General features: G+C 44.3%; 1 protein-coding gene across 1 annotated transcript; it reads right to left on the bottom strand.

Moving 5' to 3' along the window:
* Positions 1 to 3,794: 3,794 nt before the first annotated feature.
* On the bottom strand, positions 3,795 to 16,863 carry LOC104669754 (transcription initiation factor TFIID subunit 13). The gene is made up of 4 exons (XM_010372840.2): positions 16,771 to 16,863; positions 15,842 to 15,920; positions 6,356 to 6,453; positions 3,795 to 4,277 (listed from the first exon to the last, which is right to left on the bottom strand). Exons 1-4 carry the CDS (start codon positions 16,795 to 16,797, stop codon positions 4,107 to 4,109), a joined length of 375 nt encoding a protein of 124 aa, XP_010371142.1. The 5' UTR covers positions 16,798 to 16,863; the 3' UTR covers positions 3,795 to 4,106.
* Positions 16,864 to 17,066: the final 203 nt, after the last annotated feature.

Genomic DNA, 17,066 nt, shown 5'->3' on the forward strand with positions numbered 1-17,066 from the left:
TCTCAAAAAAAAAAAAAAAAGAAAAGAAATATAGCAAACGCAACTGAGGAAGTGAATTTTTCATTTTATTATCATTTTAAAAATATTTTATTTTTTCAGACAGAGTCTCACTCTGTTGCCCAGTCTGGAGTGTAGTGCAATCTTGGATCACTGCAGCCTCTGCCTCCTGGGTTCAAGTGATTCTCCTGCCTCAGCTATCCGAGAAGCTGAGATTACAGGAATGTGCCACCACACCTGGCTAATTTTTGTATTTTTGGTAGAGATGGTGTTTCACCATGTTGGCCAGGCTGGTCTTGAACTTCTGACCTCAAGTGATCTGCCTGCCTCAGCCTCCTAAAAAGCTGGGATTATAGGCGTGAGCCACCGCACCCAGCTGAATTTTTCATTTTAAAATGTAAATAGCCACATGTGTCTAGGGGCTACCATTTACAAAGTGCAGCTGTAGAGACTGGAAGACAGCCATGCCACCTTACTACCAGAATTTGAAGTTAATAAGCAAGCTCATGAATCAAGTCAGCCTGCCGAGCCTCTTTCCCCTTTTTGTTAATGGCAGTATCCAGTATCCCAATCCCACTCCAAGCTCTTTCTTTTTTTTTTTTTTTTTTTTTGAGGCGGAGTCTCGCTCTGTTGCCCGGACTGGAGTGCAGTGGCTGGATCTCAGCTCACTGCAAGCTCTGCCTCCCGGGTTTACGCCATTCTCCTGCCTCAGCCTCCCGAGTAGCTGGGACTACAGGCGCCCGCCACCTCGCCCGGCTAGTTTTTGTATTTTTAGTAGAGACGGGGTTTCACCGTGTTAGTCAGGATGGTCTCGATCTCCTGACCTCGTGATCCGCCCGTCTCGGCCTCCCAAAGTGCTGGGATTACAGGCTTGAGCCACCGCGCCCGGCCCCAAGCTCTTTCTTACCAGAAGTGGGGCATGAGATTCGGGCTATAGCACAACTTCTTCCTGGCCATAGTGACTGGTCCAGGAAGAAAATAAGCAGAGCTCGGATCGTCATAATCCTTGCTTGGAATGTTCTATATTACGAAGTAAAGCAGCTTCTTCAATTTGGAGTTGTAAGGAGGGAACCCTAGAACTGCTGGCCATCATGTTCCTTTGCCACTCTGAGAATAAAACCAAAATTAGGATAAAAGACAGAGAGACAGAGTCTTGCTTCTCAAGTACTTAGATCCAGTCAACCCTAAATTCAGCTCCATCCCTTCTTTTCCATGTTTCAGTTAGGTAAGCCAATAACTTCCTTGTTTACGCTATTAATAGTTTTGAGTTAAGTTATATCACTTGCAACCTAAAATAGTCTTAATGCAAAGCCCCACTCAGTCTGGGCAACACAGTGAAATAGCTTCTCTAGCCAGGCATGCCTGTAGTCCCAGCTACTTGGGAGGCTGAGGTGGGAGGGTTATTTGAGCACAGGAGGTCAAGGCAGTGAGCCGTGATTGTGCCACTGCACTCCAGCCTGGGTGACAGAGTAAGCAGTTTACTGCAGCCTTGACCTCCCAGGCTCAAGCGATTCTCCCACCTCACCCTCCTGAGTAGCTGGGACCACAAACGGACACCACTGTGGCTGGCTCTCTTTTTTACAGAGATGGGGTCTTGTCATCTTGCCCAGGCTAGTCTCCAACTCCTGGGCTCAAGCAATCCTCCCGCCTCAGCCTCCCAAGTAGCTGGGACTACAGGCATGCCACCACGCCTGGCTAATTTTTTTTGTATTTTTTGTAGAGACAGGGTTTCAATATGTTGGCCAGGCTGGTCTTGAACTCCTGACCTCAAGCGATCCACCCGCCTTGGCCTCCCGAAGTGCTGAGATTACAGGTGTGCGGCATTGTGCTTGGCCTTCTCCAACTCCTGGGCTCAAGAGATCCTCCCGCCTAGGCCTCCCAAAGTGCTGGGATTACAGGCATGGGCCACGGTGCCCAGCCCTGCTTTTTTAAATGAAATGATTCACCCAGATATGCACTGAAAAAAAAAAAATTTCAGCTAGACTAAGCAGCAAGAATTATCATATTACCAGTAATGGGCATAATATTCTGGGAGGGAAAAAAGTAATAAATCAGTCAGATTCAAGGATCAACCTGTTTAATTGTTCATATCTTATTCCTGTATCAATAGATTAAGAAAGTAAAATTTTCCCAAGCACTGATTTATAGATCATGTTTATAAGCGGCACCAAAAAGTTAAGTTTCATAAACAATAAGTAGATCAGTGATCTACTTAAATCCAATTGTAATTCTTACGTTAAGCTGAGGGCAATAATAATACAATAGACTAAATACACACAAACCCATGTATCCAGAACTACAAACATGGTTTCCATAGCCATATATGGTTTTAGTCACATTTCCACAATGAACAAGTACTTACAAATATGTTAATAAAACACTAACCCAAATGCTTATCCTGCCATGAGCTTTTTAAGCAATGCCATTCCTGCTACTGAAAGCATTTATTTTTAGAAGCTTCAATCTGATCTGGGAAAACGGGTTCTCCTAAAACTTAACAGGATATTATAAATCTGAAAAGATTTTAAATCAAAAAGCCTTCCAACACAGCATTATTCATGTGAAACTTGCTTTCTTAAAAAATAATAACTTGTTATCTGAAGAAAATTAAAACAGATTACCTTTTAAGAGATAGAAACATTCTCTCAAAGAACTATATTTTCCTCTATCATCTCTTTAAAAGAAATGCAAACCAGTTCATTATCTGTATTTGTTTTTTTGAGACAGAGTCACACTCTCTTGCTCAGGTTGGAGTGCAGTGGCACCATCTTGGCTCACTGCAATCTCTGCCTCCTGGATTAAAAGCAGTTCTTCTGCCTCAGCCTCCCAAGAAGCTGGGATTACAGGCACATGCCTCCATGCCTGGCTAATTTTTTAATTTTTAGTAGAGGCAAGGTTTTGCCATGTTGGCCAGGCTGGTCTCGAACCCCTGGCCTCAAGTAATCTGTCTGCCTCAGCCTCCCAAAGTGCTGGGATTACAGGTTTCAGCCACCACACCTGGCCTAGTTCATTATCTTTAATAATAATTATCTTTAATAATAAACTAGACAATAAACTAGTTGCTGTCTAAAAACTTCTGAATACATGAAGTACAAGTCTGAGCTGTCGAGTCAAAAATGCCATTTGGATTTCACATATTAAATAGCTACAATAGGCCAGGCATGGTGGCTCACACCTGTAATCCCAGCACTTTGGGAGGCAGAGGCGGGCAGATCACGAGGTCAGGAGATGGAGACCATCCTGGCTAACACGGTGAAACCCCGTCTTTACTAAAAATACAAAAAATTAGCTGGGCATGGTGGCGGGTGCCTGTAGTCCCAGTGACTTGGGAAGCTGACACAGGAGAATGGCGTGAACCTGGGAGGTGGAGCTTGTAGTGAGCCAAGATAGTGCCACTGCACTCCAGCCTGGTGACATAGCGAGATTCTGTCTCAAAAAAAAAAAAAAAAAAAGCTACAGTATAGCTTACAAGGGTATAAACACACCTAACAGATAAATACTACTTTATCCTGCTGGGTGCGGTGGCTCAAGCCTGTAATCCCAGCACTTTGGGAGGCCGAGACGGGCGGATCACGAGGTCAGGAGATCGAGACCACCCTGGCTAACACGGTGAAACCCCGTCTCTACTAAAAATACAAAAACTAGCCGGGCGTGGTGGCGGGCGCCTGTAGTCCCAGCTACTTGGGAGGCTGAGGCAGGAGAATGGCGTAAACCCAGGAGGCGGAGCTTGCAGTGAGCTGAGATCCGGCCACTGCACTCCAGCCTGGGCGACAGAGCGAGACTCAGTCTCAAAAAAAAAAAAAAAAAAAAAAAAAAAAATACTACTTTATCCTTTAGATAGTCAAAAGTCAGAAGGAACGGCATGGTTTGCAAGGTACATTGACTTATGTGTGGTCATTGAACCCCAGTAAGTAATTCAAGTATGGTAATACAAAGGCAGGCAATTAAATGCACCCATATCACTCTAAAATCAAAGGCATAAAAATAAAGGCTGAAAACTTTCTCCATCTTTCATTTACATGGCTAGATATCAGAACCTTATTTTAGAAAATATACAATTATTATATATGATTTCCCCAGATGGTAATTTTCAGAAACTACAAAAAGTGTCAAGATCCATAGTTTGCTTCATCAAATGCTTTTCTAGCACGTTTCAATTCTTCATTCATAGTAAGCAAGTCTTTAACCCTGGCAAACTTTCTTGGGTCCTTTCGAATCAAGAAGACAATATCTTCAACTTGTACTCGACCTTGTCTTCCAATTGACATTGCCTTGTGAGTCTATTACAAAGAAACATATTACATTTAATTTTTTACAATCTAATATTTTACTGTTTTAATTTGCATTTATTAATTGCAAGTGAGTTTGAAGATTTTCTCTTATTATTATGGCTATATTATGGCTATTCATTTGTGAATTATCTTTCTACTCAGGTCCTCTGTCCATTTTCTAGTGGGTTATTAGCAATGTTCCCTTTATGCTTCACAGTCACTTTAAAAAAATATCTTTTTTTTTTTTTGAGACGGAGTCTCACTCTGTCGCCCAGGGTGGGGTGCAGGGGCGCGATCTCAGCTCACTGCAAGCTCCGCCTCCCAAGTTCACGCCATTCTCCTGCCTCAGCCTCCTGAGTAGCTGGGACTACAGGCGCCCGTCACCACGCCCGGCTAATGTTTTTGTATTTTCAGTAGATACGGGGTTTCACTGTGTTAGCCACGCTTGTCTTGAACTCCTGACCTCAGGCGATCTGCCTGCCTCGGCATCCCAAAGTGCTGGGGGATTACAGGTGTGAGCCACCACGCCCAGCCAAAAAAATATCTTAAGGACATTAAAACTGTCAGCTTCATTGTTCCTTTTCTGTTTTTTTGATATATGTAGATTTTGTCTTCATTTGTATAAAATAATTTATCATTTTGTGTACTCACCCATTTCATTTATGCTTTGTGTCCTCCTCCATCTTAATACCCAATAAATATTGGTGGGTTTTCTAAAAACCAAATAAATCTATCTCATCCCCTGTCATTATATACTTACCTGTGCAAAACTGAAGACCTATCATAGCATTATTTCTAACGACAAAAAAAGAGAAGCTAAATACTTAATAATACGGCATTGAGCCGGACACAGTGGCTCACGCCGGTAATCCCACCACTTTGTGAGGCAGGGGGTTAGATCGCTTGAACCCAGGAGTTACAGACCAACGGGCAACACAGTGAGACCCCGTCTCTACAAAAAATTTAAAAATTAACAGAGCTTGCCAGGTGCAGTGGTTCACGCCTGTAATCCCAGCACTTTGGGATGCCAAGGCGAGCAGATCAAGAGATCAGGAGATCAAGATTATCCCGGCTAACATGGTGAAACCCCATCTCTACTAAAAACACAAAAAATTAGCCGGGCGAGGTGCCGGGCGCCTGTAGTCCCAGCTACTCGGGAGGCTGAGGCAGGAGATGCCTTGAACCCAGGAGGCGGGGCTTGCAGTGAGCCAAGATCGCGCCACTGCACTCCAGCCTGGTGACAGAGCGATACTCCATCCCCCCAAAAAAATAAAAATAAAAATAAAAGAAAATATTAAAAAAAAAAAAAAAAAAAAAAAAGCAGAGCATGGTGACATATGCCTGTAGTCCCAGGTATTTCGGAGGCTGAGGTGGAAGGACCACTTGAGTCCAGAAGATCTCAGCTGCAGTGAGCAATGATCATGCCACTGCACTCCAGCTGGGGCAACAGAGATCCTGTCACACACACACACACACAAAAACACTGTATATCTTTAAATACTGGAAAAGGAGGGGAAAAAAATAAACCTATGTTGGATAATGGCATTATGGGTAATATTTTTATTTTATTCAAGGATTTTATGTCCTTATAAAAAATGGAAGAGGCTAGGTACGGTGGCTCACCCTTACAATCCCAGCACTTTGGAAGGCCAAGGCTGGCAGATCAAATGAGATCGGGAGTTCGAGACCAGTCTGACCAATGCAGAGAAACCCTGTCTCTATTAAAAATACAAAATTAGCCAGGCGTGGTGGCACATGCCTGTAATCCCAGCTCCTCAGAGGTTGAGGCAGGAGAATCCCTTGAACCCAGCAGGCAAAGGCTGCGGTGAGCCGAGATCACGCCATTGCACTCCAGCCTGGGCAACAAGAATAAAACTCCGTCTCAAAAAAAAAGGAAGAAGGGGGGATAGAATATATACATATAACCTCCAACCTTAATGATAAACAGTAACCAATAACTTCTGCAAACAAGCACTCAAATGGATAGCTTATTTCAAAGGGATGACATAAGTTACTAGTCTTACCTAAAGTTTAATATTTCATATCTATTCTTTAATTAAGTAAGACCAGTTAGGAAAGAATCTTACCATTTCAGTGATAAACTCTATGACAAGATCTTCAAGAATATCCACTGACTCAGTATAAGGATTCTGGTCATCCCCAAAGCCATACATCATACATCGCACTGTAAAAGAACAATCACTTTTGTTTACTTTTACAGATTTAACAATTTAATGCTTTAAAAAAATAAACTAGGCCGGGCGCGGTGGCTCAAGCCTGTAATCCCAGCACTTTGGGAGGCCGAGGCGGGCGGATCACGAGGTCAGGAGATCGAGACCATCCTGGCTAACATGGTGAAACCCCGTCTCTACTAAAAAAATACAAAAAACTAGCCGGGCGAGGTGGCGGGCGCCTGTAGTCCCAGCTACTCGGGAGGCTGAGGCAGGAGAATGGCGTAAACCCGGGAGGCGGAGTTTGCAGTGAGCTGAGATCTGGCCACTGCACTCCAGCCTGGGTGACAGAGCGAGACTCCTTCTCAAAAAAAATAAAAATAAAAAATAAAAAAAATAAAAAAAATAAAAAAATAAACTAGAAGTGAACCAAGTTATAGACAATATTGGTATAAAAACATATTTACATTGTATTTGTTATCTCCAAGTATGGATTCTGGTGTAAAAGGTTTAAGGACAGTCTGATGACCAACTGTTCCCAGATAGCCGCCAACCAAACTCTTCCTTCCTCCCAGCTACTGAACCCTAAGGTAAACAGTGTTTTCCTAATCTCTATCATCTACTTACCAGCCCATGACCCCAGCAGAACACCTTTAAGTAGGAAATTCTGGCAGGGGACAGGACAGATAGCAACAGCTTAGCCTTTTTTGGAAGCAGTTATTGTGTGTGGGCATGGCAGTGGGGCATTGGAAAAAAGGCAGACTCTTTACTGATATTACCATAGGGGAAAAGACATGAGAGAAAGTTCTCCAAAAAGGTTTTTTTTTTTTTTTTTGAGACACAGTATCCCTCTGTCGCCCAGGCTGGAGTGCAGTGGCGCGATCTCGGCTCACTGCAAGCTCCGCCTACCAGGTTCACGCCATTCTCCTGCCTCAGCCTCCCAAGTAGCTGGAACTACAGGCGCCCACCACCATGCCCGGCTAATTTTTTGTATTTTTAGTAGAGATGGGGATTTCACCATGTTAGCCAGGATGGTCTTGATCTCCTGACCTTGTGATCCACCTGCCTCGGCCTCCCAAAGTGCTGGGATTACAGGCGTGAACCACTGGGCCCGGCCCCAAATACATTCTTACAGGAAGCAACAGGGTAATCAAAATTAGAAAGCAGAGGGCTTACTACAAGGAATTTTGACATTTCCTAGATCAATACAACTGCTGGCAAAGCCCTTTCAGGCTTCTTCTGAAGAACCCATATGAAATGAAAAAGGTAAGTCTAGGTCGGGTGCAGTGGCCCACACCTGTAATCCAGCACTTTGGGAGGCCCAGGCAAGTAGACTGCTTGAGCTCAGGAGTTTGAGACAAGCCTGAACAACATGGCGAAACCCTGTCTCTACAAAAAAAAAAAAAAAAAAAAAATTAGCTGGGTGAAGGCCAGGATGGTGGCTCACGCCTGTAATTCCAGCACTTCGGGAGGCTAAGGCAGATCACTTGAGGCCCGAAGTTTGAGATCAGCCTGGCCAACAAGGGGAAACCCCATCTCTGCTAAAAAAAAAAAAAAAAAAAAAAAAACACAAAAGTCAGTTGGCGGTATTGGCACATGCCTATAATCCCAGCTACTCGGGAGGCTGAGGCATGAGAATCACTTGAATCCAGGAGGCAGGGGTTTCAGTGAGCTGAGATGGCGTGATCCACCTGCCTTGGTGATCCACCTGCCTCGGCCTCCCAAAGTGCTGGGATTACAGGTGTGAGCCACTGCGCCCTACCCCAAAGACATTCTTACAGGAAGCAACAGGTGTGCACACCATCCTGGGTGACACAGTGAGACTTCCGTCTCAAAAAACCCCACAAATTAGCCAGGCATGGTGGCATGTGCCTGTAGTCCCAGCTGCTCACATGAGCCAGGGAGGTTGAGGCTGCAGCAAGCTGTGACTGCAACACATCTCCAGCCCGGGCGACAGAGCCAAGACTCGCTCAAAAAAGGGGAGCAAAAAAAAGAATTCATATGGATCCTGTCTGCCCTAAACTACAAGTACAAGTGCGATGCTGTTGTGGGTATGAGGAAAGACCTGAACCAGATCAGTTGGGTTCAAACTCAGGTTCCATCTCTTACTAGCTTTGTGACCTTGGGTAAATCAGTTACTGCAGTGCTTTAATTTTCTCATCTATAGAAAGGGGATAATCAATAGCATCTACCTCAAAGGATCAATGTGAGGATTAAATGAATAATATATGTAAACACTTACGACAGTACCTGGCATATAATAAGGACTATATACGTTTTATCTTTTGGAGTTTTTTTTATTTCTCTATATTAGACTTCTCTATTATTATTATTATTATTATTATTATTATTATTATTTCTGAGACACAGTCTCCCTTTGCCACCCAGGCTGGAGTGCGGTGGTGCGATCTCAGCTCACTACAACCTCCACCTCCCAGGTTCAAGAGATTCTCAAGCTTCAGCCTCCAAGTAGCTGGGATTACAGGCATGCGCTACCACACCCGGCTAATTTTTTTGTATTTTTTAGTAGAGTCAGGGTTTTGCCACGTTGCCCAAGATAGTCTTGAATTCCTGGACTCAAGTGATCTGCCTGCCCTGGTCTCCCAAATTATTGGGATTACAGGCATGAGCTACCACACTCAACCATTTTAAATTTTTTCTAGAGACGGGGGTCTCGCTATGTTGCCCAGGCTGGTTTTGAACTGGTTTCTAAAAATTTATTTATTTTTGTTTTCTCATAGAGACAGGGTCCCACCTTGTTGCCCAGGCTGGTATCGAAGTCCTAGACTCAAGCAATCCTTCTGCCTAGGCCACCCAAAGTACGGGGATTACAGGTGTGAGCCACCACACTCAGCTGAGATCCACACAGATTCTTACCTATCGCCTATAAACTCCCAGTCCAGAGACAAGCTTTAAGAGTCCTTGAAGGCCAGCACTGTGGTTCACGCCTATAATCCCAGCACTCTGGGAGGCCCAGGTGGGCAGATCAACTAAGGTCGGGAGTTTGAGACCAGCCTAAACAACATGGTGAAACTCCATCTCTACTAAAAATACAAAAATTAGGGGGGCGTACTGGTGCTCGCCTGTAATCCCAGCTACTAGGGAGGCTAAGGCAGGAGAATCGCTTGAACCCAGGAAGCAGAGGTTGCGGTGAGCCAAGATCACACCAATGCATTCCAATGGGCGACAGAGGGAGACTCCATCTCAAAAAAAAAAAAAAGTCCTTGAGACGACCCTAAAATCATACAGAAAAATTTTATACATTATCTGTACATGTGCATTTTTCTGGGAATAATTATAACTTTCATCAGATTCTCAAAGGCGTATATGTAAATGGTAAGAAACTGTCAAATGCTGCAAGTGTTTTATTATCTTGATCTTAGTAGTGGGTACAAGTGTGTGAGTGTGTGTGTGTGTGTGCACGTGTATACAGTTGCCCCTTAGTATCCTTGGGAGCTTGATTCCAGGACCTCCCGTGGATACCAAAATCTTCAGATGCTCAAATCCCAGATACAAAATGGCATAGTGTGTGCATATAACCTAAACATCTATATTTTATTTTAAATCATCTCCTATCTATATTTTAAATCATCTCCAGGTTACTTACAATACCTGATACAATGTAAATGCTATGTATATAGTTGTTATACTATATGGTTTAGGGAATAATGACCAGGAAAAAAACTGCACATATTCAATACAGACGCAGTTTTTTTTTTCTGAATATTTTCCATCTGAGGTTGGTTGAATCCATGGATGCAGAACCCATGGATATAAAGGGCTGACTGTACAGTATACATAAAATTCAGCAAGCTGTTCACTTAAGACTTGCACAATTTATTGTATCTAAGTTTTATTTTTTTAAAAAAAGATATTGCCGGGCGCAGTAGCTCACGCCTGTAATCCCAGCACTTTGGGAGGCGGAGGCGGGCGAATCACGAGGTCAGGAGATGGAGACCATCCTGGCTAACACGGTGAAACCCCGTCTCTACTAAAAATACAAAAAATTAGCTGGGCGTGGTGGCGGGCGCCTGTAGTTCCAGCTACTCGGGAGGCTGAGGCAGGAGAATGGCGTGAACCTGGGAGGCAGAGCTTGTAGTGAGCCGAGATCGCGCCACTGCACTCCAGCCTAGGTGACAGAGCCCGACTCTGTCTCAAAAAAAAAAAAAAAAAGTACTTGTAGAATACTTCTAAAGGAAGAAATGAGTAAATTAAGAATAATTCCTCTATTTAGAAGAAGTAAAAACTAGTAGAAGTACAAAGAGAAGAAAGTAGGCCAGGCCTACAGAAGAAAAGGGTGACTTGGAAACCAGCTTGAGATAGACATATCCCTAGGGTTTACACTGGCAAGAGTCTTTAGGTCCAGAAACAGGAGGAAAAAAACAAACACAAGAGCCAATAGTTTTTTTTTTTTTTTTGAGACGGAGTCTGGCTGTGTTGCCCAGGCTGGAGTGCAGTGGTGCGATCTCGGCTCACTGCAAGCTCCGCCTCCCGGGTTCATGCCATTGTCCTGCCTCAGCCTCCGACTAGCTGGGACTACAGGCGCCTGCCACCACGCCCAGCTAATTTTTTGTATTTTTAGTAGAGACGGGGTTTCACCATGTTAGCCAAGATGGTCTCGATCTCCTGACCTCGTGATCCGCCCACCTCGGCCTCCCAAAGTGCTGGGATTACAGGCTTGAGCCACCGCGCCCGGCCGGAGCCAATAGTTTTTATCTTTCTGTTTTGGATTCCGTACTTTTTTTGCCTTTTTTTAAAAAAAGATAATTTTAGATTTACAGCTGAGTTGCAAAAATAGTACACAGTTCCCATATGCCCTATATTCAGCTTCTCCTTATGTTAACATGTTATACAACCATAGGGAGTCATCAAAGCTAAGAAATTAACATCAGTACAAGTACAGACTTTATTCAGATTTTACGAGTTTTTCCACCAATGTCCTTTTTGTTTCAGGTTCCCATACCATTTAGTTGTCGTGTCTCCTTTGTTCCCTCTATTCTCTGACAGTTCCTCGACTTTTTCATCTTTCAAAACCTTGACACCTCTTTTTAAAATGAAACCATTGTTTACAAAAAACCTTGACACTTTTGAAGAATATTGGTCAGTTATCTTGTAGACTATCCCTCAATTTGGGTTTCTTTGATGTTTCCTCATTAGATTGAAGTTAGACATTACCAGGAAGAACACCAAGGTGATGTGTCCTCCTAATGCATCATATCTGGGGTATATAATGTCAATATACTATATATTATTAGTGATGCTTTGATCACTTGGTTAACATGGTGTCTTCCAGAATTCTCCACTGTAGGTTTACTGTTTTTGTTTAAATATTTTGAGGAAGATACTTTGTCACTAACATTTTGATGGGCAGAATTCACCAGACAGAAAATGTATTTCACTAGAAAAGGGAAACTTATTATATAGGAAGTATGTAAACTGTATTTGGTTAAAGGGTCTATAAAGGCATAAACAAATGCCAGATAATGCTTTGAAATTCTATAGGCCCATTGCAACCTCTGCCTCCCAGGTTTCCAGTGACTCTCCGGCCTCAGCCTCCCAAGTAGCTGGAATTTTTTTTTTTTTTTTTTTTTTGGAGGCATTCTTGCTCTGTCACCCAGGCTGGAGCCCAGTGGCGCCATCCTGGCTCACTGCAACCTCTGCCTCCTGGATGCAAGCAATTCTCCTGCCTCAGCCTCCCAAGTAGGTGGGGCTACAGGCATGTGCCACCACGTCCAGCTAATTTTTTGTATTTTTGGTAGGGATGGGGTTTCGTCATGTTAGCCAGGATGGTCTCAATCTCCTGACCTCATGATCCACCCACCTCAGCCTCCCAAAGTGCTGGGATTACAGGCATGAGCTACTGTGTCCGGCCCTCGAGTAGCGGCATTATAGGCATTTAGCATCACCACGCCCAGCTAAATTTGTATTTTTATTAGAGATGGGGTTTTGCCACGTTGGCCAGACTGGTCTTGAACTCCCGACCTAAAGTCATCCTCCCACCTTGGCCTCCCAAAGTGCTGGGATTACTGGCATGAGCCACTGTACCCAGTCTCCTGCAATTTTTTTTTTTTTTTTAAGGTTCAGGAAACAGATCTTTCGTCAGTAACCTCTATGAATATTCAGGTAAGATAAGGAGAAGCCTGAAGATTCCAAATTCCTGTCATCACAAACTAATCTCACTGGAACAAAGGTCTTTGCTAACAACCAACTGAACATCACTCTGGGATGCTCTGGTACAAGGATCCCATTCTTATGCTGATATAATAAGTAAAACCACATAATAGTATAAGGAGCATCAGAGAAATGAAATAAGAAATGGTCAGTTTTAGTGAGGAAACAAAATATGGAAAAGGATTTGGATGGTTAAAAAATAAGAGTGTCTGGCTGGGCTGGGTGTGGTGGCTCATGCCTGCAATCCCAGCAGTTTGGGAGGCTGAGGCAGGAGGATCACTTGAGGGTAGGAGTTTGAGACCAGCCTGGCCAACATGGTGAAACTAGTCTCTACTGAAAATACAAAAATTAGCTGGGTATGGCTGGGCACGGTGGCTCGTGCCTGTAATCCCAGAACTTTGGGAGGCCGAGTTGGGCAGATCATCTGAGGTCAGGAGTTAGAGACTAGCCTGGCTAACATGGTGAAACCCATTTCTACCAAAAAAACAAAAAATTAGCTGGGGCGTGGTGGCACACGCCTGTAATCCCAGCTACTCGGGAGGCTGAAGCAGGAGAACTGCTTAAACCCAGAAGATGGAGGTTGCAGTAAGACAAGATCACACCACTGCACTCCAGCCTGGGTGACAGAGCAAGGCTCTATCTCAGAGAAAAAAAAAAAAAAAAAAAAAAAAAAAAAAAAAAATTGGCCGGGCGCGGTGGCTCAAGCCTGTAATCCCAGCACTTTGGGAGGCCGAGGCGGGCGGATCACAAGGTCAGGAGATCGAGACCATCCTGGCTAACACGGTGAAACCCCGTCTCTACTAAAAAAAATACAAAAAACTAGCTGGGCGAGGTGGCGGGCGCCTGTAGTCCCAGCTACTCGGGAGGCTGAGGCAGGAGAATGGCGTAAACCCGGGAGGCGGAGTTTGCAGTGAGCTGAGATCTGGCCACTGCACTCCAGCCTGGGTGACAGAGCGAGCCTCCTTCTCAAAAAAAAAAAAAAAATTAACTGGGCATGGTGGCATGCACCTATAGTCTCAGCTATTCAGGAGGCTGAGGTGGGAGGACCACTTGAGCCCAGGAGTTCAAGGTTGCAGTGAGCTGTGATCACGCCACTGTACTCTAGCCCCAGTGATAGAAGAGTGAGACCCTGTCTCTAAGAAAATAAATAAAAAATAAGAAAACACTTTTTCTTAAAAAAGATATACTGACCCTGAAGCTGGGCATGGTGGCTCATGCTTGTAATTCCCGCACTTTGGGAGGCTGAGACGGCGAATCACGAGGTCAAGAGATCGAGACCATCCTGGCCAACATGGTGAAACCCCCGTCTCTACTAACAATACCAAAATTAGCTAGGCGTGGTGGCATATGCCTGTAGTCCCAGCTACTCGGGATGCTGAGTCAGGAGAATCGCTTGAGCCCAGGAGGCAGAGGTTGCAGTGAGCCAAGATCATGCCATTGCACTCCAGCCTGGCGACACAGTCTGGAGTGAGCAGTTTGGGAGGCTGAGGCAGGAGGATCACTTGAGGGTAGGAGTTTGAGACCAGCCTGGCCAACATGGTGTAACTAGTCTCTACTGAAAATACAAAAATTAGCTGGGTATGGCCGGTCATGGTGGCTCAGGCCTGTAATCCCAGCACTTTGGGAGGCCGAGTTAGGCAGATCATCTGAGGTCAGGAGTTTGAGACCACCCTGGCTAACATGGGGAAACCCGTTTCTACTAAAAATACAAAAAATTAGCTGGGGCATGGTGGTGAGACAGGGTCTCACTCTTCTATCACTGGGGCTAGAGTACAGTGGCATGATCACAGCTCACTGCAACCCTGAACTCCTGGGCTCAAGTGGTCCTCCCACCTCAGCCTCCTGAATAGCTGGGACTATAGGTGCATGCCACCATGCCCAGTTAATTGCAAAAAAAAAAAAAAAAAAAGATATACTGACCCTGTAGTTTCAAGGGCATTTGGGAACTGCTCAGATATAACCCAGCCTAAATAAACCATATTCATAAATCTGTGTTGCCTCATCTCTCAATACTTAGATATAACTTTACATAAAGGACCCAGGACTGGGAGATGGAGAGCACATTCTCATGCTGTGTTCCAGGGCTTGGCCTGTACCATCAGTAGTAGCAGCTGCTCTCCCTTCCTCGTGTTGCCAAAAGGGGTCAAAACCATCTACTGAGGGGGTAGGATGGAGAATCGATACATTATAATCTCCATGTCATTATTTATTTTGTTTATTTATTTATTTATTTTGCACACAGGGTCTGGTTCCGTCACCAAGGCTGGAGTGCAGTGGCGCAATCGGGTTCACTGCAACCTCCACCTCCTGGGCTCTAGCCATCCTCTCACCTCAGCCTCCAGAGTAGCTGGAACTACAGAGGTGTGCCACCATGCCCTGCTAATTTTTGTATTTTTTGTAGAGAGAGGGTTTCACTATGTCGCCCAGGCTGGTCTTGACCTCCTGGGTTCAAGCGATTTGCTTGCCTTGACCTCCCAAAGTGCTGGGATTACAGGCGTGAGCCACTGCATCTAGCCTCCATGTCACTATAATGCCTTACACTATTCACCACCTTCTTTTTTTTTTTCTTTTTTTTGAGACAGAGTCTTGCTGTGTCACCCAGGCTGGAGTGCAGTGGCATAATCTTGGCTCACTGCAACTTCTCCCTCCTGGCTTCAAGCTAGCACGTCTGGCTAATTATTGTATTTTTAGTAGAGACGGGGTTTCATCATGTTGGCCAGGCTGGTCTCAAACTCCTGACCTCCAGTGATCCACCTGCCTCAGCCTCCCAAAGTGCTCGGATTACAGGCGTGAACCACTGCACCCAGCTGTTCACCACCTTCTTACTTTGTTCATGGCCTTAGTCCAAAGGCCAAGCCCCAACTCACTTGCTACTCTCTCTCAACACCTGTTGCAGGATCCATTATTATCTGTGGCTTACAGTCAAAGGAGCCTCTGTTTCTACTGCTGCAAAGGCAAGAGGAAAACTAATGGAGGTATGTTCTTCTGCCCTAAATTAAAACATGAACTACATTTGCTCACTTAAAAAGCAATTTATACACAGACACACATACACACACATATAATTGGGGTTAGGATTGGTACTATCTGATTCAAAAGTTAAACAATTTGATAGGCTAGTCTGAGAATATTGTCACTACAGGGAAATATTCAAAGCAATAAATGTACTTTGAAAGGACATGTCCAAAAGTTTTCATCATCTATAACAAAATCATTGTCAATACTACTTACATTCTTTAGAAAACAGTCTCTTTCTTTTACCCTGTCCACCTTCTGCACCTCCTCCAATTTCTTCATTTTCTTCCTCAAACTAGAAAATGTATATATAGAAATGTCAAATAATTGCCTTGTATTTGATATTTTAATAATAACAATTTTTTTTCCTTTTCAACAGATAGGCCAGAAAGCCTAAAGGAAGCAGGAAAACAAAAACAAAAAACACGAAACCTTAGCACTGAAGGAGCCTAGGTATCGAGTCCAATTTCCAACTCATCCAAAAATGGCTTCTACAATGTTCCTAACAAATAATCCTACTGCTTCTACGTGTAAGAGTTCTAATGAACATAGGTTGTATTTTTAAACAACTAAGGTGGCCTATTGCTATTGTTAAACAGTTGATACTGAATCAAAGTCTACCTTTGTAGACTTTCAATTAAGCAAAACTAATATTTACTAAGCATTTGCTTATACGGTGCTAAAAACGTTCCTTAAGTAAGCCTGTAACCCTATTTTATAACAAGAAAACTGATGTTCAAAGTTAAATAACTTGCTTAGAGAGAATGGAGATTTTGAAATCCAGGCTGTCTTTCAATGCATTCTTTTCCCATTACTTCACAGTAAGTACAGTTTTGTTAACAACTGAACTGTTGGTTCATAGTGAGCGCTAATAGACGTCAGTTTTGACCTCTGATGATTCTGTACGTGTTTCAAACAGTGTCTGGCAAATACAGACCAAAATCAAGGGGAAAGGGGTCACAAAACCTACTCTTCCTTCATGTCCTTCCCCACTTTCTAAAATGATCAATCCTTAGGGCGTGAAGTCCCCGAATTCTGTCGGCTGAATTGACTAAGGCAAGCAGATCCGATCCTGAACTCTGCCTCCGCTACTGAGCCCGACGGAGTGAAGAAAAGAGAGCTTTTGGACAGAGACGGTCACTCACGGTGGGGTCTTCTTCCTCATCTGCCATCCCACTAGCCCGCCAACCCACAGCGCCCCGCCAGCTGGCTCCCAGGGGGTTACGCTACTTCCGCCGCCTCACTTCCGGTGATGGGCGGGGCTGGAGCTGGGCCTGGAGGACTGCGGCCTGCGGGAGGACTATCGTGTTTTCCGGCCTAGCGGCGGAAATGCGGCAGTCTCTAGCGGAGGAGGCCGGAGCTCCTCCCTGTAGTGCTGAAGGAATTGAAAACTAACAAAGAAAAGGAAATCACGGGCTAGGTGGGGTGTATCTCGTTGTCA

The sequence above is a fragment of the Rhinopithecus roxellana genome, chromosome 8 (genome assembly GCF_007565055.1).
Source record: "Rhinopithecus roxellana isolate Shanxi Qingling chromosome 8, ASM756505v1, whole genome shotgun sequence".
NCBI classification, from domain to species: Eukaryota; Metazoa; Chordata; class Mammalia; order Primates; family Cercopithecidae; genus Rhinopithecus; species Rhinopithecus roxellana.